This window comes from Salmo salar, chromosome ssa27 (assembly GCF_905237065.1).
Source record: "Salmo salar chromosome ssa27, Ssal_v3.1, whole genome shotgun sequence".
Classification (NCBI taxonomy): Eukaryota; Metazoa; Chordata; class Actinopteri; order Salmoniformes; family Salmonidae; genus Salmo; species Salmo salar.
The window spans coordinates 19491217-19518691 of NC_059468.1; the positions used below are offsets into that span (position 1 = coordinate 19491217).

The 27475-nt window shown below is 42.3% G+C and overlaps 1 protein-coding gene across 8 annotated transcripts in view; it reads right to left on the bottom strand.

Moving 5' to 3' along the window:
* The window catches only part of LOC106588628 (receptor-type tyrosine-protein phosphatase U), a 283920-nt gene that overhangs the window by 149368 nt on the left and 107077 nt on the right, over positions 1–27475 (bottom strand). For all 8 annotated transcript variants that reach the window (XM_045709320.1, XM_045709318.1, XM_045709315.1 and 5 more), the window contains exon 2: positions 19148–19276. In XM_045709320.1, the coding sequence (XP_045565276.1) occupies positions 19148–19276 (129 nt within the window). The remainder of the gene's footprint in view (positions 1–19147; positions 19277–27475) is intronic.

The window sequence follows — 27475 nt, forward strand, 5'->3', positions numbered from 1 at the left end:
CTCCTCCTTGTACAGCTCACAGGGCCCAGGGCATTCATTATTACATCCGTTACTAGGACATTATATGCAAATGATCTCCGCCTAGTACCATAGCTCTGGCACCTATATATCAATTACTGTGACAGAGGGGGGGGTAGGAGAATAGTCTGCACTTGGCATAGAAGGAGGAAAGGAGGAGGAGGGAACGAAGGAAGGAGAAAAGTTCATCCTCCCCTCATTCTATGTCCTTACAGCTCAGACCGGTGTATGCTGACTCTGTAGAACACTGATGCGACACAGAGATCCCATAGCAATTGACATTCTATCTACTGTTCCTTAATCCAGGATATAGTTAGGATATTGTTACCATAACCCATGCCATGGCTGTCCATATAGATAATAACACGGCCTTGACACTCAGCCAAAACCAATCAGAAACAACTAATACAGCCCCACAAGAAAAGAAAGTAAGAGGAGAGATGATCTGACAAATGTACAATCGTATGTGTGTGTGTGTGCGTGGGTTGGTTATTTTATCCCTGTGGGACCTACAAAAAACAAAAGTCCCCAAAAGGATACTAAAACAAGGAAAATTCTCCCTTGTGGGACCTTTCCCACATCCCTATGAGGACAAAGGCTATTATTAGAGTTAGGGTTAGAATTAGGGTTAGAGTAAGGGGTTAGTGCTTTGGTTTAGGGTTAGGGTAAAGGGTTAGTGGTTGGGTTTAGGGTTAGGGTAGGAGTTAAGTTCAGGGTTTGGGTTAGGGTTACAGGTTAAGGTTAGGGTTAAAACCTGTTGTGGATAGGGGGCAGTATTTTCACGGCCGGATAAAAAACGTACCCGATTTAATCTGGTTACTACTATTGCCCAGAAACTAGAATATGCATATAATTAGTAGATTTGGATAGAAAACACTCTAAAGTTTCTAAAACTGTTTGAATGGTGTCTGTGAGTATAACAGAATTCATATGGCAGGCAAAAACCTGAGAAGATTCCAAGCAGGAAGTGGCCTGTCTGACAATTTGTAGTCCTTCTGTTGCATCTCTATCGAAATTACAGTATCTGCGCTGTTACGTGACACTTTCTAAGGCTTCCATTGGCTCTCTAAAGCCTCCAGAAACCGGATTGACGCGTCTCCTGTCTCTGGGCAGATAACAGCAGCACAGTTTGTCAGTGGACTGCCTGGTGACAGAGAGACTGGAGATGCGCGTTCACGAGACCTTGCCATTTTTTTATTTTCCTCTTTGAATGAATACAACATTGTCCGGTTGGAATATTATCGCTATTTTACGAGAAAAATCGCATAAAAATTGCTTTTAAACAGCGTTTGACATGCTTCTAAGTACGGTAATGGAATATCTTGAAATTTTTGGTCACGAAATGCTCTCGTGCGTTACCCTTTGGATAGTGACCTGAACGCACGAACAAAACAGAGGTATTTGGATATAACTATGGATTATTTGGAACCAAAACAACATTTGTTGTTGAAGTAGAAGTCCTGGGAGTGCATTCTGACGAAGAGCAGCAAAGGTAATAAAATGTTTCAAATAGTAGTTCTGAGTTTAGTGAGCCCCGAAGTTGGCGGGTGTCTGAATAGCTCGCCTGTGATGGCTGAGCTATGTACTCAGAATATTGCAAAATGTGCTTTCGCCGAAAAGCTATTTTAAAATCTGACATAGCGATTGCGTAAAGGAGTTCTGTATCTATAATTATAAAAATAATTTGTATGTATTTTGTCAACGTTTATGATGAGTAATTTAGTAAATTCACCGGAAGTTTTCGGTGGGTATGCTAGTTCTGAACATCACATGCTAATGTAAAAAGCTGTTTTTTTATATAAATATGAACTTGATTGAACAAAACATGCATGTATTGTATAACATAATGTCCTAGGAGTGTCATCTGATGAAGATCATCAAAGGTTAGTGCTGCATTTAGCTGTGGTTTGGGTTTTTGTGACATATATGCTTGCTTTGAAAATGGCTGTGTGATTATTTTTGGCTGGGTACTCTCCTGACATAATCTAATCTTTGCTTTCGCTGTAAAGCCTTTTTGAAATCGGACAATGTGGTTGGATTAATGAGAGTCTTATCTTTCAAATGGTGTAAAATAGTCATATGTTTGAGAAATTGAAGATATAGCATTTTTAAGGTTTTTGTATTTCGCGCCACGATCTACCATTGGATATTGGTGAGGCGTTCCGCTAGCGGAACGTCTGTCCTCAAAAGGTTTTAAGGGTGAGGGAAAATAGGATTTTGAATGGAAATTAATTTTAGGTCCCCACGAGGATAGAAGAACAAAAAATGTGTGCGCGTGTGTGTGTGTGTGTGTGCGTGCATGTTGGTGTCCAAAAGATCAGCTCCAAGTTCCTCTGACTCGAAGTAGTGTTGATAAAACAAATAAGTGGGAGTAGCTAATACTGCAGAGTAGCATGACCGTAGCGATAGGCAGGCTAGTCTACTGGGACCTATGTGTGCCCTTGAGTCCATGGCAAAGCACCGTGTGGGTAACAGCAGGTATTAAAAGCTCAACTAGATGTTAAAGGGCATGACACAAAGCAACAAAAAAATATATGTAAATCTAAACGCCTTTTCTAGAGGGGGCTTAAACAGGCTGCCATAATGATTGACCCTGTCATTGTTCAGTATTATGACTCAGGGGTGTGTGTGCGTGCCTGCGTGTACTCTGTCGTTGTTTAGCATAATTACTCAGGAGTTCCATCACATCAGCAGGAGGATGAGTCTAAGGTAGCGAAGAGACAATGTCACCATTTGGAGCACACACACATTTACATTTGAGTCATTTAGCAGATGCTCTTATCCAGAGCGACTTATAGGAGCAATTATGGTTAAGTATCTTGCTCACTGGCACAGAAACATACTTTTCACCTAGTCAGCTCGGGGATTCGAATCAGTGACCTTTTGGTTGGCCCAATGTTTTTAACCGCTGTGCTACCTGCCAAACACACGCGCACACACGCTTAATTAGCGGTGATGAGCAGGTGCATGGAGCGCACTCACTCATACTCAAAACGTCCAGTACTCTAATTGCAGTTTCTATGACAACAGCTCTATCTTAAAAATGCCTCCTCTACCTACTACATGTGGCTGTGTCAATCAGACATCTGTTTATGTCAGTTGAAAATGTAAATGGACCTTCTCTGTTATGTAGTCAGAATAAGGTTGACTATACTACTGAGGACACAGACACACCAAATCAAATTAAATCAAATCAAATTGTATTAATCACATACACGTGTTTAGCCTGTTAGGGCTAGGGGGCAGTATTTACACCGCCGGATAAAAAACGTACCTGATTTAATCTGGTTACCACTCCTACCCAGTAACTAGAATATGCATATACTTATTACATATGGATAGAAAACACCCTAAAGTTTCTAAAACTGTTTGAATGGTGTCTGTGAGTATAACAGAACTCATTTGGCAGGCAAAAACCTGAGGTTTCATGCAGGAAGTGGCCTGTCTGACAAGGTGTTGTTGTTCTTGCTTCTGTTTATTGAAGAGTCAGGATCTTAGCTGTAACGTGACATTTCCTAGGGCTCCAATAGGCTCTCAGAGCCCGGGAAAAACCTGAACGATGACGAGGCAGCCTCAGGCTGAAACACATAATCGCCTTTGCCAAGTGGCCCATCAGAGGACAATGGAATTAGGCGCGTGCCCGATTCGACCCAGTGATATATTTTCCTTCGGCTGTTTATCTAATTGCAGATTCCCGGTCGGAATATTATCGCTTTTTTACGAGAAAAATTGCATAAAAATGGATTTTAAACAGCGGTTGACATGCTTCGAAGTACGGTAATGAAATATTTAGAAATCTTTTGTCACGAAATGCCATTGGGATAGTGTCTGGGACGCACGAACAAAACGTCGCTGTTGGAACATAACTATGGATTATTTTGGACCAAACCTACATTTGTTATTGAAGTAGAAGTCCTGGGAGTGCATTCTGACGAAGAACAGGAAAGGTAAGACCATTTTTCTTATAGTAAATCTGATATTGGTGAGTGCTAAACCTGCTGGGTGTCTAAATAGCTAGCCCTGTGATGCCGGGCTATGTACTTAGAATATTGCAAAATGTGCTTTCACCGAAAAGCTATTTTAAAATCGGACATATCGAGTGCATAGAGGAGTAATGTATCTATAATTCTTAAAATAATTGTTATGCTTTTTGTGAACGTTTATCGTGAGTAATTTAGTAAATTGTTAGTAAATTCGCCGGAAGTTTGCGGGGGGTATGCTAGTTCTGAACGTCACATGCTAATGTAAAAAGCTGTTTTTTGATATAAATATGAACTTGATTGAACAAAACATGCATGTATTGTATAACATAATGTCCTCGGTGTGTCATCTGATGAAGATCATCAAAGGTTAGTGCTGCATTTAGCTGTGGTTTTGTTTTTTGTGACATTATATGCTAGCTTGAAAAATGGGTGTCTGATTATTTCTGGCTTGGTACTCTGCTGACATAATCTAATGTTTTGCTTTCGTTGTAAAGCCTTTTTGAAATCGGACAGTGTGGTTAGATTAACGAGAGTCTTGTCTTTAAATAGCTGTAAAATAGTCATATGTTTGAGAAATTGAAGTAATAGGATTTTTAAGGTATTTGAAAATCGCGCCACAGGATTCAACTGGCTGTTACGTAGGTGGGACGAATTCGTCCCACCTATGCCCCATAGAGGTTAATAGATGTTATTACAGGTGTAGCGAAATGCTTGTGTTTCTAGCTCCAACAGTGTAGTAACAACTAACAAGTAATATCTAACAATTTCACAATACACACAATACACACAAATCCAAAGTAAAGGGATGGAACATCTAAATATTTGGGCGAACAAGGTCGGAGTGGCATAGACTAAGATACAGTAGAATACAGTATATACATATAAGATGAGTAATGCAAGATATGTAAACATTATTGTTAACCTGTTAGGGCTAGGGGGCAGCATTTGCACGTCTGGATAAAAAAATGTACCCGATTTCATCTGGTTACTAATCCTACCCAGTAACTAGAATATGCATATACTTATTATATATGGATAGAAAACACTCTAAAGTTTCTAAAACTGTTTGAATGGTGTCTGTGAGTATAACAGAACTCATTTGGCAGGCAAAACCCTGAGACATTTTCTGACAGGAAGTGGATACCTGATGTGTTGTATTGACTTTAAACCTATCCCATTGAAAAACACAGGGGCTGAGGAATATTTTGGCACTTCCTATTGCTTCCACTAGATGTCACCAGCCTTTACAAAGTGTTTTGAGTCTTCTGGAGGGAGATCTGACCGAACAAGAGCCATGGAACGATGATGTCCCATTAGACACCTGGCGCGCGAGTTCATGTTGGGTACCCTCGTTCCAATACGTTATAAAAGAGTATGCATTCGTCCACCTTGAATATTATTCATGTTCTGGTTAAAAAGGCCCTAATGATTTATGCTATACAACGTTTGACATGTTTGAACGAACGTAAATATATTTTTTCCCCTCGTTCATGACGAGAAGTCCGGCTGGCTTAGATCATGTGCTAACAAGACGGAGATTTTTGGACATAAATGATGAGCTTTTTTGAACAAAACTACATTCGTTATGGACCTGTGATAACTGGAAGTGACATCTGATGAAGAGAATCAAAGGTAATGGATTATTTACATAGTATTTTCGATTTTAGATCTCCCCAACATGACGTCTAGTCTGTATCGCAACGCGTATTTTTCTGGGCGCAGTGCTCAGATTATTGCAAAGTGTGATTTCCCAGTAAGGTTATTTTTAAATCTGGCAAGTTGATTGCGTTCAAGAGATGTAAATCTATAATTCTTTAAATGACAATATAATATTTTACCAATGTTTTCTAATTTTAATTATTTAATTTGTGACGCTGACTTGACTGCCGGTTATTGGAGGGAAACGATTTCCTCAACATCAATGCCATAGTAAAACGCTGTTTTTGGATATAAATATGAACTTGATAGAACTAAAAATGCATGCATTGTCTAACATAATGTCCTAGGAGTGTCATCTGATGGAGATTGTAAAAGGTTAGTGCATCATTTTAGCTGGTTTTATGGTTTTGGTGACCCTGTCTTTGATTTGACAAAACATTACACACAACTCTTGTAAATGTACTGTCCTAACATACTCTAAATTTATACTTTCGCCGTAAAACCTTTTTGAAATCGTAAAACGTGGTTAGATTAAGGAGATGTTTATCTTTCAAATGGTGTAAAATAGTTGTATTTTTGAAAAATTTGAATTTTGACATTTATTTGGATTCAAATTTGCCGCTCTTGAAATGCACCTGCTGTTGATGGAGTGCACCACGGGTGGCACGCTAGCGTCCCACCTAGCCCATAGAGGTTAAAGTGACCAGTGTTCCATTATTAAAGTGGCCAGTAATTTCAAGTCTATGTATATATGGCAGCAGCTTCTAAGGTGCTACTGATGGCTATTTAACAGTCTGATGGACTTGAGATAGAAGCTGTTTTACAGTCTCTCGGTCCCACCTCTGGAGTGCCCTGCGGTTGAGAGCGGTGCAGTTGCCGTACCAGGCAGTGATACAGGCCGACAGGCTGCTCTCATTTGTGCATCTGTAAAAGTGTGCGAGGGCTTTAGGTACCAAGCCAAATTTCTTCAGCCTCCTGAGGTTGAAGAGGTGCTGTTGCGCCTTCTTCACCACACTGACTGTGTGGGTGGATCATTTCCATTTGTCAGTGATGTGTATGCCGAGGAACTTGAAGCTTTCCACCTCCTCCACTGCGTTCCCGTTGATGTGGAAAGGGGGGTGCTCCCTCCGCTGTTTCCTGAAGTTCAAAATCAGCTCCTTTGTTTTGTTGATGTGGGTGAGAGGTTATTTTCCTGGCACCCCACTCCCAGGGCCCACACCTCCTCCCTGTAGACTGTCTCGTCATTGTTGGTATTCAGGCCTACTACTGTTGTGACGTTTACAAACTTCATGATTGAGTTGGAGGCGTGTGCGTAACCATGCAGTCATGGGTGAACAGGGAGGAGGGGGCTCCCTTGTGGGGCCCCTGTGTTGAGGATCAGCGAAGTGGAGGTGTTATTTCCTACCTTCACCTTCTGGGCGTGGCCCGTCAGGAAGTCCAGGACCCAGTTGCACAGGGCGAGGTTCAGACCTAGGGCCCGAGCTTAGTGATTAGCTTGGAGGGTACTATGGAGTTGAATGCAAATTTTTTGTCAATGAACAGCATTTTTACATAGGTATTCCTCGTCTAAATTGGATAGGGCAGTGTGCAGAGCGATGGCGATTGCATCATCTGTGGATCTATTGTGGCAGTAAGCAAATTGAAGTGGGTCTATGGGGTCAGGTAAGATAGAGGTGATATGATCCTTGACTAGTATCTCAAAGCACTTCATGATGACAGAAGTGAGTGCTACAGGGCGATAGTCATTTTGTTCATTTACCTTCAATTTCTTGGATACAGGAACAATAGTGGACATCTTGAAGCATGTGGGGACAGCTGACTGAGATAGAGATAGATTGAATATGTCCATAAACTCTCCAGCTAGCTGGTCTGCGCATGCTATGAGGACACGGTTAACTTCTCTGGGAAAGGGGGGCAATATTGAGTAGCTTGGATGAATGAGGTGCCCAGAGTAAACTTCCTGCTACTCAGGCCCAAAAGCTAGAATATGCATATAATTAGTAGATTTGGATAGAAAACACTCTGAAGTTTCTAAAACTGTTTGAATGATGTCTGTGAGTATAACAGAACTCATATGGCAGGCAAAAAACCTGAGAACAAATCCAACCAGGAAGTGGGAAATCTGAGGTTTGTAGTTTTTCAAGTGGTTGCCTATCCAATATACAGTGTCTGTGGGGTCATATTGCACTCCTAAGGCTTCCACTAGATGTCAACAGTCTTTAGAACGTTGTTTCAGGCTTCTACTGTGAATGGGAAGAGAATGAGGTGTCTGGCAGTAGGCCATCTTCTCAGTCACGCGCACAGGCGTGAGCACGAACTCCCTTCTCTTTCCTTTACGAAGACAAAGGAATTGTCTGGTTAGAATATTATTTAGGATTTGTGATAAAAACATCCTGAAGATTGATTCTATACATCGTTTGACATGTTTCTACGAACTGCAATGTAACTATTTAGACTTTTCGTCTGGACTAAACGCGCGCTCTTGTGAATTTGGAATGCTGGACTAAACGCACGAACAAAAAGGAGGTATTTGGATATAAATATGGACTTTATTGAAACAAAACAAACATTTATTGTGGAACTGGGATTCTTGGGAGTGCATTCCGATGAAGCTCATCAAAGGTAAGTGAATATTTATAATGCTATTTCTGACTTTTGTTGACTCCACAACATGGCGGGTATCTGTCTAAAGTTTTTGTATTTTTGAGGAATTTGTAATTCGCGCCACGCCTATCATTGGATATTGGAGCAGGTGTTCCGCTAGCGGAACGTCTAGATGTAAGAGGTTAAGGAGAAATGTATCTTTAATTCTATGCATAACAGTTGTATATTTTATCAACATTTATGATGAGTATTTCTGTAAATTGATGTGCTCATTCACCGAAAGTTTTGGAGGCAAAACATTTCTGAACATTACACGCCAATGTAAAATGGGGTTTTTGGATATAAATATGAACTTTATCGAGCAAAACATACATGTATTGTGTAACATGAAGTCCTATGAGTGCCATCTGATGAAGATCATCAAAGGTTAGTTATTCATTTTAGCTGTATTTCTGGTAGCGTCCCACATTTCCCAGAGAGGTTAAGGATGCCGTCTGGGCCAGCAGCCCTGCGAGGGTTAACACGTTTAAATGTCTAACTCACGGTGGCCATGGAGAAGGAGAGCCCACAGTCCTTAGTAGTGGGCCATGTCAGTGGCACTGTGTTATCCTCAAAATGGGCAAAGAAGTTTCTGCCTATAGGAAGGGAGGAGCAAAATGGAGTCGTGATCAGATTTGCCGAAGGGTGGGTGAGGGAGGGCCTTGTAGGCATCCTGGAAGTTGGAGTAACAGTGGTTGAGTGTTTCAGCAGCGTGAGTACTACAGTCAATGTGTTGATAGAACTTTGGTAGCATTTTCCTCAAATTTGCTTTGTTAAAATCTCTAGGTACAATAAATGCGGCATCAGGATATGTGGTTTCCAGTTTGCATAAATTACAGTGAAGTTCTTTGAGGGCCGTCGAGGTATTGGCTTGAGGGGGAAGCGTCCCACCTAGCCCATAGAGGTTAATCATGAAACATACACCCCCGCCCTTCTTCCCGGAGAGATATTTATTCCTGTCTGCGCGATGAACTGAGAACCTAACTGGCTATATGGACTCAGACAGAATATCCCGATAGAGCCATGTTTCCGTAAAACAGAGTATGTCACAATCCCTGATGCCTCTCCGGAAGGAAATCCTCGCCCTGAGCTCGTGAACTTTATTATCCAGTGACTGAACATTAGCGAGTAATATACTCGGAAGTGGTGGGTGGTGTGCGTGCCTCCTGAGTCAGACTAGAACTCCACTCCAAATACCTCTTCTCCACTGGCGGAGTTTTGGAGCAGCCCCTGGAATCAGTTCAATTGCCCTGTAGGGTACCAACAAAGGATCCGATTCGGGACAGTCGTATTCCTGGTCGTAATGCTGGTAATGCTGGTGATATCCAAAAGTTCTTCCCGGCTGTATGTAATAACACACAAAAATCTGGGCTAATAATGTAGTTTGCAGGCCGAGAGTATGCACCGAATGTGCACCGATTTTACTTGTAGAATTGTGTGAATAAATGTCAGAAGTCAGACGTCTACAGCAGGTGCTCCTTAAAATACAACACACTGAATGATCGGCAGATGAACGCTAAATCCACATTCGGTACGATGTGTGCGAGCCTTGAGAGAATGTGGTTACTTCCCCCTTAATGACAGTACCACATCATCTCACAATAGCTTCCATTCATAAGACACTGTCATTAAAATAATTACAGTAAGGTTAATCATAGAGGACCTGGTCCCTCAATTATCTCAGTGTAACTAGTTACACAATGCTAGGGTTTGATCACGACCAGGGGGAAAAGAGAGACTATGAAAGACTCTCTCTGTTGACTCCTTTGGTTGGTCCTCCTGCTAAGGCTGTAAATGCCACAGCAGAGAAGAAGAAACAATGTGGTTCATTTTCTTAGAGTCCGTTTTCGGTCATGTTTCAACTTGATCCAACGTAGACTGAAGCAGTATATTACAACACATTCTTCCATCTGTCAACCTGCATATCGAATGATCTGGTTCCAATGAATGGCGAGAGTGTGTTCTGTTCTTTAGACGCAATACAGAATCAGAGTCAGTCTCCAGTGGTAATCACTGAGCTATGGCTCAGCAGGACAATAAACCAATCAACTCCTGCTGTGTCCTCCACATAAGCCAATCATCCTATGCTGTGCCATCCGTAGTATTGCAGGAGGAGACAGGTAAATGACTGAACAGAACAGATTCTTTGTTCCCCTTTTGAAATGGGAGAATGGGCCTGGTTCCGTGCCATTTCAGGGTTGTGTTCATTGGGCATGAAACATAATCTTTCTTTGTCAAATAAGGAACAATTGAGAATTTTCATGGTTCAGGTCCAATTCCATATTATCCTAGAGAGACTGGGAGAGGTGAACGTTTGGGGGTACTGGCTTTGTTCTTTTGATTTGATTTGATTTATTTAATTCATGCTCACAGTCGACAAGACTGAATTATGCAGAATGCCCAGCTACATTTAGACAATCCTTAAAAATAGATACTACATTTAATAATAAAAATCCTAACTAACATTTAATTACCGTTTATTTTGTAATCCTCTCCTTCCCCTGATGAACACTGACCATTTCAGTTATTTGTTTCCAGTGTTTATCATTCAATGTGCTTTAGACGATTTAGAATTTATCCCTCTTTTGAGTTCCACATGACAACTTCTCTTCACTTTCTAACAGGAAGAGGTCTCAACTCCCCAGCCATATCTATCTCTCACTCTGTCTCCAATCTCCAAAAGTGTTTGCACTATGTCTAGTTCCCCTAGTCTCTTTGCACACATCCCCTCCGTGTTGCCCTCCTCTCCCTCTCTTTTTATCTTTTTCATTTCCATTTCTTCCCCTCTTCAGTTCATGCTCTGGTCCTAGTTTAATTAGGACTTACTGAAGCAGTCCAGATATACAAAGACCACAGACACAAGGTAAATGTCTTCGCCCACCCTCAACTCTCCCCAGAGACTGATAAGCACCAAGTAAAACTCTGTCTTATGTGAAAAATCCTCTCCTCCTCCAACCCTCTCAGAAGATTCTGATCAAACTGACCAGTAAAACTCTTCCACTTCCTCTGAAAACAAAAAGGGAAGTATTCTACTCAAACAGGTTGGATGTAATTGACTACGCAATATTATAATTTTTTACCGCATACTATTTTGCTAGCAGTTTGGGCACTACATGCTATACAAGGGGAAAACATGGAAATAACAGGTTCAAAAACAGGTTAAAAAAAAAATCCTCTTCAACCAGTGTGGGCACCAAACATAAAAATAAATTGTCAAGCAGAAAAAACATAAAATGTTCCTTAACATCCTAATACTGCTCATTAAATCCTGTTATTAGAGTAAATTAAGACCCTATTAGGATTGGTACATTTACTCATTAAACGTCCCACAACAACAGAAAGCAAAGCTGGAGATGCCTTTAGAGTACTAGGCAATGAAAAACACATCTGAACACGCTGGTCTGAGGATGCATCCCAAATGGCAACTGATTCCCTTTGATGTGCACTATTCATGGGGCTCTGGTCAAAAGGAGTGCACTATATAGGGAATAGGGTGACATTTGGGACAAACATTTACTACACCTATACTTCAAAGACGACCTAGCCGTGGAACACGGGGATACAAATGAGGCAAGGAGTCATGTTATGTTCAAACAGGGAGTAATAGCACTCTGGTAATGTGCCATTTAAATGCAGAGAGCCATTCTGCTACCTCTAGGTAGTTTTTGTACTCTGAAGTCAGTGATCATCAAAGTCGGTGAAGTGCAAGGAACGTCCTGTCTTCAGTCAGCTGCTACGGAGAGGCGGGAAGAGAAGGGGAGGATGGGGGACAGATGGGGGAGAAAGCCCGGGTAATGTCGCCCCGCACTGCTGAGAGATCAGTGTCGCGTTTCGTTTGAACCCTGAGAGGAATGTTCTAGACAAAGATCCTCGCTAGCCCCTCACCACCACTTTGTTGAGTAGTGAGTAGAGTGCATGTTGAACAAGGGCTGCAGTGACTTCTGCAGCACGGCACACACACACACACACACACACACACACACACACACACACACACACACACACACACACACACACACACACAGCTTAAGGTGTCCGTGTAACAATACTCTTCTAGCATTGTATAAAATCAGTCATCGACACAAACTCCCACTTGTAACACCAGTCATGGAGATTTATTCTGATAAAAACAGCACAAAATTGCACGTCATGCAATGCACGGCTCACCATCCAACTCTGCACACACGCACACTGGCTTGGTGCTTGTTCGCTGGGCAATGTAGTTACCAAAATAGTACAGCAATTACAATATAATATTTTTAGAATGTACCTGATAAAAACAGCACAAAATTGCATGTCATGCAATGCATGCCTCACCATCCAACTCTGCACTCACGCACTGTACAAAATATATGACACCCCCCCCCTCCCCCCCTCCCCCCACCAGACACAGTAAGTTACTAGCTAACATTAGCTGGAATTCTCTACAACAAAATGCACAACAAATATGCACAAAGTAATGCTGCATCTTATGTGTGATGTTCTAATAACATTTACAAACAAAATGACATAAATTGTACATTGAAATCAGCACTTGGGAGTATAAAAATCACTTTTGATGTACAGTGCCTTGTGAAAGTATTCACCCCCTTGGCATTTTTCCTATTTTGTTTTCTTACAAACTGGAATTAAAATGGATCATTGTATACATTTGATGTACACAACATGCCTACCACTTTGAAGATGCTAAATATTTTTTTATTGTGAAACAAACAAGAAATAAGACAAAAAAAACCCTGAAAACTTGAGCTTGCATAACTATTCACCCCCCAAGTCAATACTTTGTAGAGCCACCTTTTGCAGAAATTACAGCTGCAATTCTCTTGGGGTATGTCCCTATAAGCTTGGCACATCTAGCCACTAGGATTTTTGCCCATTCTTCAAGGCAAAACTGCTCCAGCTCCTTCCGCTGGTGTACAGAAAACTTTAAGTCATACCGCAGATTCTCAATTGGATTGAGGTCTGGGCTTTGACTAGGCCATTCCAAGACATTTAAATGTTTTCACTTAAACCACTTGAGTGTTGCTTTAGCAGTATGCTTAGGGTCATTGTCCTGCTGGAAGGTGAACCTCCATCCCAGTCTCAAATCTCTGGAGGACTGAAACAGGTTTCCCTCAAGAATTTCCCTCTATTTAGCGCCATCATTCCTTCAATTCTGACCAGTTTCCCAGTCCCTGCTGATGAAAATCCCCTTGTGCTGGGGACAATAAAAGGCCACTATGTACAGTTTTGTCACACAACACCAATGCCACAGATGTCTCAAGTTTTGAGGGAGCGTGGAATTGGCATGCTGACTTCAGGAATGTCCACCAGAGCTTTTGCCAGATAATTTAATGTTCATTTCTCTACCATAAACCGCCTCCAATGTTGTTTTAGAGAATTTGGTAGTACGTCCAACCAGCTTCACAACCACAAACCAGGTGTAACCAAGCCAGCCCAGGACCTCCACATCCGGCTTTTTCACCTGCGGGATCGTCTGAGACCTGCCACCTGGACAGCAGATGAAACTGAGGAGTATTTCTGTCTGTAATAAAGCCCTTTGTGGAGAAAAAACTTATTCTGATTGGCTGGGCCTGGCTCCCATGTGGGTGGGCCTATGCCCTCGCAGGCCCACCCATGGCTGCGCCCCTGCCCAGTAATGTGAAATCCATAGATTAGGGCCTAATTAACTTATTTCAATTGACTGATATCCTTATATGAACAGTATCTCAGTAAAATCATTGAAATTGTTGCATGTTTATATTTTTGCTCAGTATACAGTATGTTGTATATATTTATCGAAACAATTGATGCAGAAATCCTTTTAATGGTTATGACGCCTCTGAAGAGGGGTATGGAGGGGACAGTAATGTCCCCTATACTCCGCAACTACAGTCTCGCTTCCTCTCTCCCTCCCTCCTTTCTCTCTCTCTCTCTCGCCCTTTTCTCTCTCTCCCACCCCTTTTCTCGTGCCCGCCCTTCTCTCTCTCCCGCCCTTCTCTCTCTCCCGCCCTTCTCTCTCTCTGCCTCCCCCTTGTTCTCTCTCTACCTCCCTCTCATTTGCTCTCTCCCTCTCATTCTCTCTCTCCCTCCCTCTCATTCTCTCTCTCCCTCTCTCTCCATATCTGCAGTGTTTCCACATAATTGGTGTGCTGGTGGTCTCTGGGTCTGTGATCTATATTATTAATCTGCAGCAGTGTCCAATAGATAAACTAAGCTGTTGTCTCAATAAGAGTCTCTTTAGCGGCTCTGGAGGAATTCAAACCCTTGGAAAGTTATTGGGTTAGAGATGTGCTGTAGCATTTACCGACCATAAAAACGAAATCCCCAATGGTTAAAGCTATAGATGCAGTGTTGATATGTTGATATATTTGAAGAGAAATACTCGGAGATCTTTTCATGAAAGACACCAACCACGAATGGGGTTGAATTTTCTCACAGAGAAAACATAAGAAATATCACTTGATAATTTGTGTTATTTTAAAACCAGTAAATGGCCACAATGAATGACATACATTTTTTTATTCAGAAAATGGATACCAACTGTTACATATAAAATGTATAAATAAATACACCGTCACAAAGCAGCTTGAATAATTGTCTAAAATGTTGTCTGTCTATCAAGTGATCTTAGCCTGTGGGCTGTGGGTTGTTAGCTGCTGCCTCAAGTAGCCCCCACAATAGGTACTTTGCATGGAGAACCCTCAACAGAGTAGTTAATTTCATATAGTCTTTATTTCTCATCCCAGAGAGAGAAAGTGTCTGTGATGATGAACAAAGACATTACTGAAGCAGCCCACTTCAACGTTTTCAAGACACACAAGCACACACTCCACTTCAATCCCACATTTAACCCATCAGAAGACCTCAAACAGATGAAAATAATACAAATTAGATAAAAAAAAGGAACATTAAAATGTTTGTGTTTTTACTACTACTGGCCCCTGAGGAAGACCAGGAAGTGTAATCAGCACTGTGACCCAATCAGCCCATGTCCAATCAGCCAATCCTATGGAGGGATTTTGTTAACGAAACCCGTTCTGCCTCCGGAGCAGAGAGAGGTGTGTGAATGTGCCCAAAACAGCGGAAACGGTGTTTAATAACAAAGCAGATGCATTATGCAGAATCCGGACACTCTGCAGGGCCCATTTCCTACGCTACACACACACAACTATCCCATTATAACATGTGGAGCACGCACATGGAGAGTTTCTCTGAGGCGTGGAGAAGCTCATACACCATTTCCCGCTACGGTGGCAGGAAGCTTTAAATAAACATGCATATTGTATGTTCGCAGCAAATATGTGCACGTAATAAGGTAAGGGCCCCAGATTGTGTGTGTGTGTGTGTGTGTGTGTGTGTGTGTGTGTGTGTGTGTGTGTGTGTGTGTGTGTGTGTGTGTGTGTGTGTGTGTGTGTGTGTGTGTGTGTGTGTGAACGAGGCTTGGCCCCCCTGTTGAAGCATGACTAACTCACAGCGATAGATCACATGCAGAGAGACCACCTGGCGGTGTGGGGATGATGGAAACAGACTCTGAGCTAATGGAAATGGTGGGCCTGTTTTCCTGTTTTCCTGATTCAAACACAGCAGGCTGCGTTTGAGGGGAGAACAGCTCATAATAATTGCTGGAATGGAGTGACTGGAATGGTATCAAACACATGGAAAACATGTTGTTGATGTATTTGATATCATTCCATTGATCCCATGGAAATTATGTGTTTGATCCGTCTTATATCATTCCATTTATTCCCTTCCAGCCATTACTATGAGCCCGTCCTCTCCAATTAAGGTGGCACCAACCCCCTGTTGATTCAAAACCTAGCTAGCATGCTAACGTATGCTCAAATTAACAGTACAACATCTATCATACTAACTTAGGCTCTAATCAACAGTACAACAGATAGCATACTAACAGCTACATGTAATACCAAATAGTAAACCAGATAGCATACTTACCTACAGTAGGCTCAAATCAACAATTCTATTTCCCTCCTGTTTCAAAACCTAGCTAGCATACTAAATTAGGCTCAATCAAAGCCTGAACCAAAATTGGCCTATACGCAAAATGTTAACAAATGTGTGTAATCGCCTTTGAGTGTGGACTGTATTATTATGCATACTGGATGGACTGGATTACGGCGGGCCTGTTGGAGGGCTTGTTGTCCGGACCTCTGGAAGTCTCTATGGGGGTACCACAGGGTTCAATTCTCGGGCCGACTCTTTTCTCTGTAAATATCAATGACGTCGCTTTTGCTGCTGGTGATTCTCTGATCCACCTCTACGCAGACGACACCATTCTGTATATATCTGGCCCTTCTTTCGACACTGTGCTAACAAACCTCCAAACGAGCTTCAATGCCATACAACAATCCTTCCGTGGCCTCCAACTGCTTTTAAATGCAAGTAAAACTAAGTGCATGCTCTTCAACCGATTGCTGCCCGCACCCTCCCGCCCGACCATCCATCACCACTCTGGACGGTTCTTACTTAGAATATGTGGACAACTACAAATACCTAGGTGTCTGCTTAGACTGTAAACTCTCCTTCCAGACTCACATTAAGCATCTCCAATACAAAATTAAATCTGGAATCGGCTTCCTATTTCGCAACAAAGCCTCCTTCACTCATGCTGCCCACCATACCCTCGTAAAACTGACTATCCTACTGATCCTTGACTTTGGCGATGTCATTTACAAAATAGCCTCCAACACCCTACCCAGCAAACTGGATGTAGTCTATCACAGTGCCATCCATTTTGTCACCAAATCCCCATATACTACCCACCACTGCGACCTGTATGCTCTCGTTGGCTGGCCCTCAATACATATTTGTCGCCGAACCCACTTGCTCCAGGTCATCTATAAGTCTCTGCTAGGTAAAGCCCCGCTTAATCTCAGCTCACTGGTACCATAGCAACACCCACCCGTAGCACGCGCTCCAGCATGTACATTTCACTGGTCATCCCCAAAGCCAACACTACCTTTCGCCGCCTTTCCTTCCAGTTCTCTGCTGCCAATGACTGGAACGAATTGCAAAAATCACTGAAGTTGGAGTCTTATATCTCCTTCTCTAACTTTAAGCTGTCTGAGCAGCTTACCGATCACTGTACCTGTACACAGCCAATCTGTAAATAGCACAACCAACTACCTCATTCCTATATTGTTACTTATCCTCTTGCGCTTTTGCACCCCAGTATCTCTACTTGCACATCGTCATCTGCACATCTATCACTCCAGTGTTAATGCTAAATTGTAATTATTTTGCCTCTATGGCCTATTTATTGCCTCACTCTTCTACATTTGCACACACTGTACATAGATTTTTCTACTGTGTTATTGATTGTACATTTGTTTATGTGTAACTCTGTGTTGTTGTTTTTGTCGCACTGCTTTGCTTTATCTTGGCCAGGTCACAGTTGTAAATGAGAACTTGTTCTCAGCTGACCAACCTGGATAAATAAAGGTGAAATAAAAATACAAATAAAATGATATTATGCTCCAAAATGTATATCCACAAGTGTAAGTGATGCTGTTGGTTCATTGATTGTGCAGGGCGGCTTACAGTTAGCTTACAATTATAGTGAATTTGTAAGTGATTTTGAATAGCCTAGTAATTGGGCATTTTTTGTATTTTCATAATTAGTAGGCTGACACATTACCTTTCCTTTATTCAGTTCTTGAGCGCGCAGACAGGCTGAGAACAGTTTATTGAAATATGTTTTGTTGCGAAAACATGTTAATATTGATTTTTCCTAACAGATTTCACTTGGTTTCCCAAATTAAGCACTGGGTAGGTGGAGGAACAAGGTTGGCGAGCCCATGCCATACAGTTTTTGTGGAATTCCATCTGTCGAGCAGTTCCTCAAACAGTGCTTGATGCATAAAGTGCAATAAGTGTTCTTATATTTATTTCAGTAGCTGCTCATATTAAGCACAGCTCTGCTGTAAAACCGAAGTAGCCCTTTCCAGCATAATTGAAAAAAGGACCGTCAGGAAAGCGAGAAGCTTCCATTCGCTATTCGAGTATATGATGACATGTCTTTTTTCCTCTACCCTTGTTCCTGCCCATTTGATCATGGGCCATTCTAAAACAAATTTGATATATTAGTAAAGACAAGATTAAATTGAGAATAGTCTGATGGGTGAAAATATGATCACTTGATGAGAGAACAGCTGTGCAGCCTGAGGCAAGGAACAGAGCACAACAGTAGCCAATAGTTGCACCATGTAGCCCATATTTTGATTTCTAAGACATTCTAATGTTTTGTATCGTTCACAACTGAAGCTGCCAAATAACTCTAAATCTAGCTTATAGGACCTGTTTCAAAAGATCACTTTTACGCTCAACATAGCCACTTTATATGCGCACGTAATAATTCGTTACATTAGACCTGACTTTTAATGGTGAGAAGGTGTTGCTCCTTTTCCTGTCATGACTAAAATAAATCATGGATTTATTGTGATGGTGTACATCACATTGATTTATTAGACGTTTTAAATGTAGATGTTCCAAAGGAACACATCAGCAGCTTGTATGCGGCTTGTATATGTGGCCTGGAGATGCTAAAGTTGTTTATGTTAATTAATGGTCAATTACCATGAGACCAGCAGTCTTTTGCATGACAATAACCAGCTGACAAAATGTCATGACCGCCACAGCCCTAGGCTCAAACAACATAGTCCAACTGTCCCAATAATCCATAACAAAGCGTATGGCTGTGGCACTGTGAAGTGTGCATTTGGACAAGGGGATAGAGTTTCTGGGATCCTTTGCTAAAACGTACATCAGAAATTAAAATGAATCAGAAATATATGAAGATGAAGACCTAAGGTTATAAACCACATTGGAACAGCGTTGAGATTTACCTCGCAGCAGGTCTGGGGCAGTGTGTGGCCAGTTGTATGTCCTCATCAGCTGCCAGTCAAAGTCGTCCTCCTGTCCCTGCTTGTACTCACACAGCCCAGGGTCGGAGTCCTCGTCAAAGGTACAGCCAGCTGTAGGGGAAAGAAAGAGAGGGGAAGTGGTGATTAGAAGGCATCAATAGTGAAGAAATAATTTACCATTGCGTTCAACCAACTTAAAACTCAAACAGTCATTGTGGGTCAAAGTCTATTGCCCTGCTATTCAAGCTAGAAGAATATACACTACATATACAAAAGTATGTGGACACCCCTTCAAATTTGTTCAATTGGCTATTTCAGCCCCACCCGTTGCTGAAAGGTGGATAAAATCGAGCACACAGCCATTCAATCTCCAAAGACAAACATTGCCATTACTGAAGAGCTGCCCCGGTCAATTGTAAGTGCTGTTATTGTGAAGTGGAAACAATGACTCAGCCGCGAAGTGGTAGGCCATACAAGATCCCAGAACGGTTCCGCTGAGTGCTGAAGTGCGTAGGGCATACAAACCCTCGGTTGCAACACTCACTCCCAAGTTCCAGACTGCCTCTGGAAACAACGTTAGAACAAGAACTGTTAGTCGGGAGCTTCATTAAATGGGTTACCATGGCAGAGCAGCCGCAAACAAGCCTAAGATCACCATGCGCAATGCCAAGCGTCGGCTGGAGTGGACTCTGGAGCAGTGGAAACGCGTTCTCTGGAGTGATGAATCACGCTTCACCATCAGGCAGTCTGAAGGACTAATCTGGCTACCTGCCCCAATGCCTAGTGCCAACTGTACATTTTGGTGGAGAAAGAATAATGGTCTGGGGCTGTTTTTCATGGTTCGGGCTAGGCTAGGCCTTCCAGTGAAGGGAATTCTTAACGCCACAGCATACAATGAGATTCTAGATGACTCTGTGCTTCCAACTTTGTAGCAACAGTTTGGAGATGACAAGGCCCCTGTGCACAAAGTGAGGTCCAAACAGAAATGGTTTGTTGAGATCGGTGTGGAAGAACTTGACTGGCCTGCAGAGAGCCCTGACCTCAACCCCATCTAACACCTTTGGGAGGAATTGGAACGCTGACTGCGAGCCAGGTCTAATCACCCAACATCAGTAATGTTCTTGTGGCTGAATGGAAGCAAGTCCCCACAGCAATGTTCCAACATCTAGCAGAAAGCCTTCCCAGAAGAGTGATGGCTGTTATAGCAGAAAAGGGGGGACCAACTCCATATGAATGCCCATGATAATGGAATGAGATGTTCGTCAAGCAGGTGTCCACATACTTTTGGTCATGTAGTGTACATACAGTAAATAACTGAAAAAAATGAATATTTCTGAGTTTGTTTTTGTTTGGGTACCACTTTTTTGAGGGGATCAATGAAATGACAAAGAAAATCCATACCACGTAGCTTTACTGTTTTCTTTGGAAAGTGTAAGAGAAAATTGTTCTCAAAGACACAATGAATAATGAGCTCTATTAGAGGGACAACAGCAGCACTGCCACTATGGGCACTCACATGACATCATCACAGGCAGACTATTAAATGCCTACATCAAAAAACTGTAGACTTCGACCAGCTAAAAGCCATATTTTCTGTTCAAATAGCATGTAATAGTGGTAGTCTGGGTGGCATTGCAGCATGGCGACAGGGTCTGGCTGAGTGTAGGAGCCCCATGACCAGGTCTGGCTGAGTGTACCTCTTTTGTCCTCCTGTTCATTTTCCCCTGGGGAATCAATGTGCTGCATCCCAAATGGCACCCTATATAGTGCACTACTTTGGACCAGGGCTCATAGGGAATAGGGTGCCATTTGGGAAAGAGCCATGTTCATTTGGCCCCATTAGCCCTGTGGTGTGAAAATAGCAGGCCAGCTACAGGTCACTGAAATAGGGCTGAGATGACAGGCGGTGGCGGTGGTGCCAGAGTAGGGAGGTCGTGGCACCATCACAGCTGATGGGGATGGCGGGGAGGGTGCGTGTGTGCACGGGGGGGCTCTCAGCCAGACAGTGAGTGAATGTGACCTTTACCACCCTGTCAAGCTCATCATCCCAATTCATAGTACCCTCTCTCAGCTCTAATCATATCAACCACAGGCTTTAAAGCCAGCAGCTACATAATAACTGAGAACACAATGGTCCTACATGAAACACAATCGCTAAACGCTGCATATCTACTATGCCCAAATAATGGACAATACATAACATGACATATTGTGCACAGCAGTGGTGGTCAGTGCCGTTTAAGATGAGGACATTTTTGGCCTTCTATTACAGCATATTAGATGACTGGCATTCATATTCCATTCACCCAGTTCAATGTAACAGCAGTTTAGACTACTACATGATACTCTAATTATCCAAGCGAAACATCTACCAACAACCTCCATCGTTGTCTCAATATTAGCTAAAGTAATGTCATAGTCAGCATAGCTAATAGAACTAACGCGTTAGTAAACTCGCAACAATCATGCAGTAACGTTAGTGAACAGTCAGTTAGCAGTTACACTGGCGGGCCCCGGTGGCAATTGGTAAGATTTTGGTATTACTTTGACTTGGAAGAGTTCCAGTGTTATGTTGGAAGTCAAAGCCAGCTAGCTAACATAGCATCATTATGATAGAGCTGGGTGTTTCAGTAGGGTAAACTATCTAGCTGCATTTGCTAGCTAAGTAACGTTAAGTGAAACTGAAGGTGAAAGAAAGTGAGAAAAAAATGACAATCTCTCTCTCTCTCTCTCTCTCTCTCTCTATTCCTCTCTTGCTTCTCCTTCATTTTCGAAGATATGAATTTATTAAAAACTGTTAAACTATTGTTTTTCTCTCTCTTTGAGTCAACTACTCACCACATTTTATACACTGCAGTGCAAGCTAGCTGTAGCTTATGCTTTCAGTACTAAATTAATTCCTGATCCTTTGATTGGGTGGACATGTTGCAAGAGCTCTGATGGGCTGGAGGACCTCCTCTGGTAGTTGTCATAATTACTGTGTAAGTCTATGGAAGGGGGTGGGAACGATGAGCCTCCTAGGATTTGTATTGAAGTCAATGTACCCAGAGGAGGAAGGAAGCAGGCTGTCCCCCGGCTACACCATCGTGCTGCCATCGTGCTAACTGATCATATTAGGCCTTGGCAGGAGCAGAACACTGAACAGGACTCGTGTTAAAGAGCCACTCTGACTCCATGCCAGGCCCTGCTTAAAAGGCATCCCACCTAGCTGGCTGAAACACACGTACACGCACACACCAGTCGCCCGCTGTTCTCTTTTGTGTTCTGTTTGGGAAACCCATCTGTTTTCTTTTTTAATTTGGACTAACTTTTCTCCTGTTTGAAACAGCAGGCTGGCAGAAAGCATTCGCTTCGCAATAAACAACCAAGACAGTTTCTCTTTCTCCTCTGGTCTTTAAGGGAGACGCCGTCTGCTAATTTGGGGACTACTTTCCCCCTTTTCTTCCAGCTGACTAACACGTACCCCCCCCCCCCTCCCAATCTCCTCCCTGTCCCTGCCCTCATCCCCTTTTCCCCTAGTCCCCTCCTCCCTGTATCCGCCAGTGAGCTGTGTGTTTCCGGGTGTGTAAGCAGATTAATTGCTGGTTGTTGTGCTAGCCATCCGCTGCTCAGGCTGTGGAGAGGAAGAGTAGAGGGGGAGGAGAGGAGAAATTGAGAGGAAGACGAGGAGGAGAGGGAAGGCATTACCCATGGCTTAGCCTTAAACAAAGTTTCTCCTCCATGGAGGACGACTTGCTTGGTTTCAGGAAGAGAATGTCACCATCATCAGATACGTTCCACTGAATTCCCTCATTAACTCATCCTTCCTATGCTCCTCTGCTACACACACACACATTCCTCTGTGCCCAAATGAGCTTTTCATGGGCCAAGCCCATGCAATTAGAACAGTCATGTGCATTTGTAGGTATCTAAGGTGTGTGTGTGTGTGTGTGTGTGTGTGTGTGTGTGTGTGTGTGTGTGTGTGTGTGTGTGTGTGTGTGTGTGTGTGTGTGTGTGTGTGTGTGTGTGTGTGTGTGTGTGTGTGTGTGTGTGTGTGTGTGTGTGTGTGTCTGAGACGAGTAATCTAATTAAATATTCACGTGAACAAAATTATGACAAACTTCTGTAATTTCTGCTAAAATTTACAGTGGAAAGGTTTGTAACAATAAATTATGAATGTGTGTTTACTAATAACAGAAAACAGACCAGACGCAACTGTCACACCCTGATCTGTTTCACCTGTCTTGTGATTGTTTCCAACCCCCACCAGGTGTCTCCTATTACCTCTTGTTTATTTATACCTGCGTTTTCTGTTTGTTGCCAGTTTGTCTTGTCCCGTCAAGTCCTACCAGCGTGTTCCTATACTCTAGTTTTTGCTTTTTCTAGTCTTCCCAGTTCTGACCTTTCTGCCTGTCCTGACCCTGAACCTGCCTGCCGTCCTGTACCTGCCTGACTCTGATTTGGATTACGATTCTTTGCCTTCCTTGACCTAACGATTGCCTGCCCCTTGTATTGTAATAAACTCTGAGACTCATACTATCCGCCTCCTGTGTCTACATCTGGGTCTTAGCCTGAGCTGTGACAGCAGAGCACTTTCTGATGTTTAAACTGTCCAGAGACAACAGCAACCAAAGTGCCATTCTCTCCCCATGTGGCAGCCATTAGTCTTTAGCTAATTGAACAGATAGCACACGGCCACACACTCACACACACATACACAAACACACACACACACAGATCAGGTTGTAAACATACAGATTGAAAACATTGAATCACACACCGATGGGGCTACCATTTACATGGTAGGACAGGGCCCAAAATAAATAAATTAAGCCCCTAGCTGTCGCTACTGACATGTCTTGGAGGTAGTAGCGAGAGAGAGAGAGAGAGAGAACAACGCCGTATGAATACAAATAAGTCTGTAGGAAAAGATGCCTCTGAACTTTAAAGTTACGAGAGGCAAAATGTTGAACAACATCCCCAGCTTGTAGACCCTGTAGATAAAACACTAAACCCTGAAGCTTCCTTACCTCTTCCTCTAACTCCCCCCCACCCACGGTTTCCTGGCAACAGTTTATAATCCTGTTAAAACAAATGTGACTCTAACTACAAATGTGAATAACTAAAACACTCAATCGGGAATGATTGATCTCAAAGGACATTGGTTATTTCAACTTAATGACTGCCTCAGGACCAGAGACTGAAGGACGCACCGATCGCTGCCATCTGTGATGACATATAACTCCACGCCACCAGTGGCATATCAACTAGAATCAAATGTACCATCCAATCCCTACAAAATTCAAATTTTTACTACATAATAAAACATATGAAATTCCAATTTGCTATCCCTATCTCTTTCACTGCTTTCACATTTCAGCACCCACCATATTGTGTATCTACAGTACGCTTATTGAAAAACTTAAAATAACCATCAACTGAATCATCCCAGCCCTATATATACTGGAAAGCTTGGGCAAATATAGAACTAACCAGCTGTATTAAACTGGCCACCTTCTAAACACAACTCTTCAAAGGCAGGAGAGGAGAAGAAGAGAAGACAAAGTAGAGGACAGGAGGAAGTTGACAGGATGGGATGGACAGAAAGTGATACATACAGTACTAGTCAAAAGTTTGGACACACCTTCTCATTCAAGGTTTGTCTTTATTTTTACTATTTTCTACATTATAGAATAATAGTGAAGACATCAAAACTATTAAATAACACATATGGAATCATATAGTAACCAAAAAAGTGTTAACCTGTTAGGGCTAGGGGGCAGTATTGACACGGATGGATAAAAAACGTACCCGATTTAATCTGGTTACTACTTCTGCCCAGTAACTAGAATATGCATATAATTATTGGCTTTGGATAGAAAACACTCCAAAGTTTCTAAAACTGTTTGAATGGTGTCTGTGAGTATAACAGAACTCAAATGGCAGGTCAAAACCTGAGAGATTCCTTTACAGGAAGTGGCCTGTCTGACCATTTATTGTCTTTCTTTGACATCTCATTCAATTACAAAGGATCTCTGCGGTAACGTGACACTTCCCACGGCTCCAATAGGCTCTCAGAGCCCGGGAAAAACCTGAATGTCGTCATTTCAGCCCCAGGCTGAAACACATTATCGCCTTTCTCAAGTGGCCGATCAAGGGACTGTGGGCTTAGGCGCGTGCACTGGCCGCCCCCGTCTTTGTGTTTTTTCCTCTGTTTGCCGAAAAGGACATTCCCGGTCGGAATATTATCGCTTTTTTACAAGATAAATTGCATAAAAATTGATTTGAAACAGCGGTTGACATGCTTCGAAGTACGGTATTGGAATATTTAGATTTTTTTTGTCACGAATTGCGCCATGCGCACGACCCTGATTTACCATTTCGGATAGTGTCTGGGACGCACGAACAAAACGCCGCTATTTGGATATAACGATGGATTACTTTGGACCAAACCAACATTTGTTATTCAAGTAGCAGTCCTGGGAGTGCATTCTGACGAAGACAACAAAAGGTAATCAAACTTTTATAATAGTAAATCTGATTTTGGTGAAGGCTAAACTTGCCGGGTGTCTAAATAGCTAGCCCGTGATGGCTGGGCTATGTACTTAGAATATTGCAAAATGTGCTTTCACCAAAAAGCGATTTTAAAATCGGACATATCGAGTGCATAGAGGAGTTCTGTATCTATAATTCTTGAAATAATTGTTATGCTTTTTGTGAACGTTTATCGTGAGTAATTTAGTAAATTGTTAGTAAATTCCCCGGAAGTTTGCGGGGGGTATGCTAGTTCTGAACGTCACATGCTAATGTAAAAGCTGTTTTTTGATATAAATATGAACTTGATTGAACAAAACATGCATGTATTGTATAACATAATGTCCTAGGTGTGTCATCTGATGAAGATCATCAAAGGTTAGTGCTGCATTTAGCTGTCTTCTGGGTTTTTGTGACATTATATGCTAGCTTGAAAAATGGGTGTCTGATTATTTCTGGCTTGGTACTCTGCTGACATAATCTAATGTTTTGCTTTCGTTGTAAAGCCTTTTTGAAATCGGACAGTGTGGTTAGATTAACGAGAGTCTTGTCTTTAAATAGCTGTAAAATAGTCATATGTTTGAGAAATTGAAGTAATAGGATTTTTAAGGTATTTGAAAATCGCGCCACAGGATTCAACTGGCTGTTACGTAGGTGGGACGAATTCGTCCCGCCTGCCCTAGAGAGGTTAAACAAATCAAAATATATTCATTCTCTCAACCAGATTCACCTGGAATGATTTTCCAACAGTCTTGAAGGAGTACCCACATATGCTGAGCACTTGTTGGCTGCTTTTCATTCTCTCTGCGGTCCAACTCATCCCAAACCATCTCAATTGGGTGGAGGTCGGGTGATTGTGGAGGCCAGGTCATCTGATACTGGACTACATCACTCTCCTTCTTAGTCAAATAGCCCTTACACAGGTGTGTTGGGTCATTGTCCTGTAGAAAAACAAATGATAGTCCCACTAAGCGCAAACCAGATGGAATGGCGTATTGCTGCAGAATGCTGTGGTAGCCATACTGCTTAAGTGTGCCTTGAATTCTAAATAAATCACTGACAGTGTCACCAGCAAAGCACCCCACACCATCACACCTCCTCCTCCATGCTTCACGGTGGAAACTACACATGCAGAGATCATTCGTTCACCTACTTTGCATCTCACAAAGACACAGCGGTTGGAACCAAAAATCTCAAATTTGGACTCATCAGACCAAAGGACAGAGTTCCACCGGTCTAACATCCATTGCTCATGTTTCTTGCCCGAGCAAGTCTCTTCTTAAAATTGGTGTCCTTGGAAGTGGTTTCTTTGCAGCAATTTTCCTCTGAACAGTTGATGTTGAGATGTGTCTGTTACTTCAAATGAAATAAAATTGTATTTGTCACATGTGCCGAATACAACAGGTGTAGACCTTACTGTGAAATGCTTACTTACAAGCCCTTAACCAATAATACAGTTCAAGAAATAGAGTTAAGGAAATATTTACTATATAAACTAGAGTTTTTTTTAAATTACATAACTATAATGTAAATAGTCTGGGTGGCCATTTGATTAATTGCTCAGCAGTCTTATGGCTTGGGGGTAGAAGCTGTTACGGAGCCTTTTCGTCCCAGACTTGGCGCTCTGGTACCGCTTGCCTTGCGGTAGCAAGTCTATGACTTGGGTGACTGGTGTCTTTGACAATGTTTTTAGCCTTCCTCTGACACTGTCTAGTATATAGGTCCTGGATGTCAGGAAGCTTGCCCCCAGTGATGTACTGGGCAGCACCACTACTCTTTGTAGTGCCTTACGGTCAG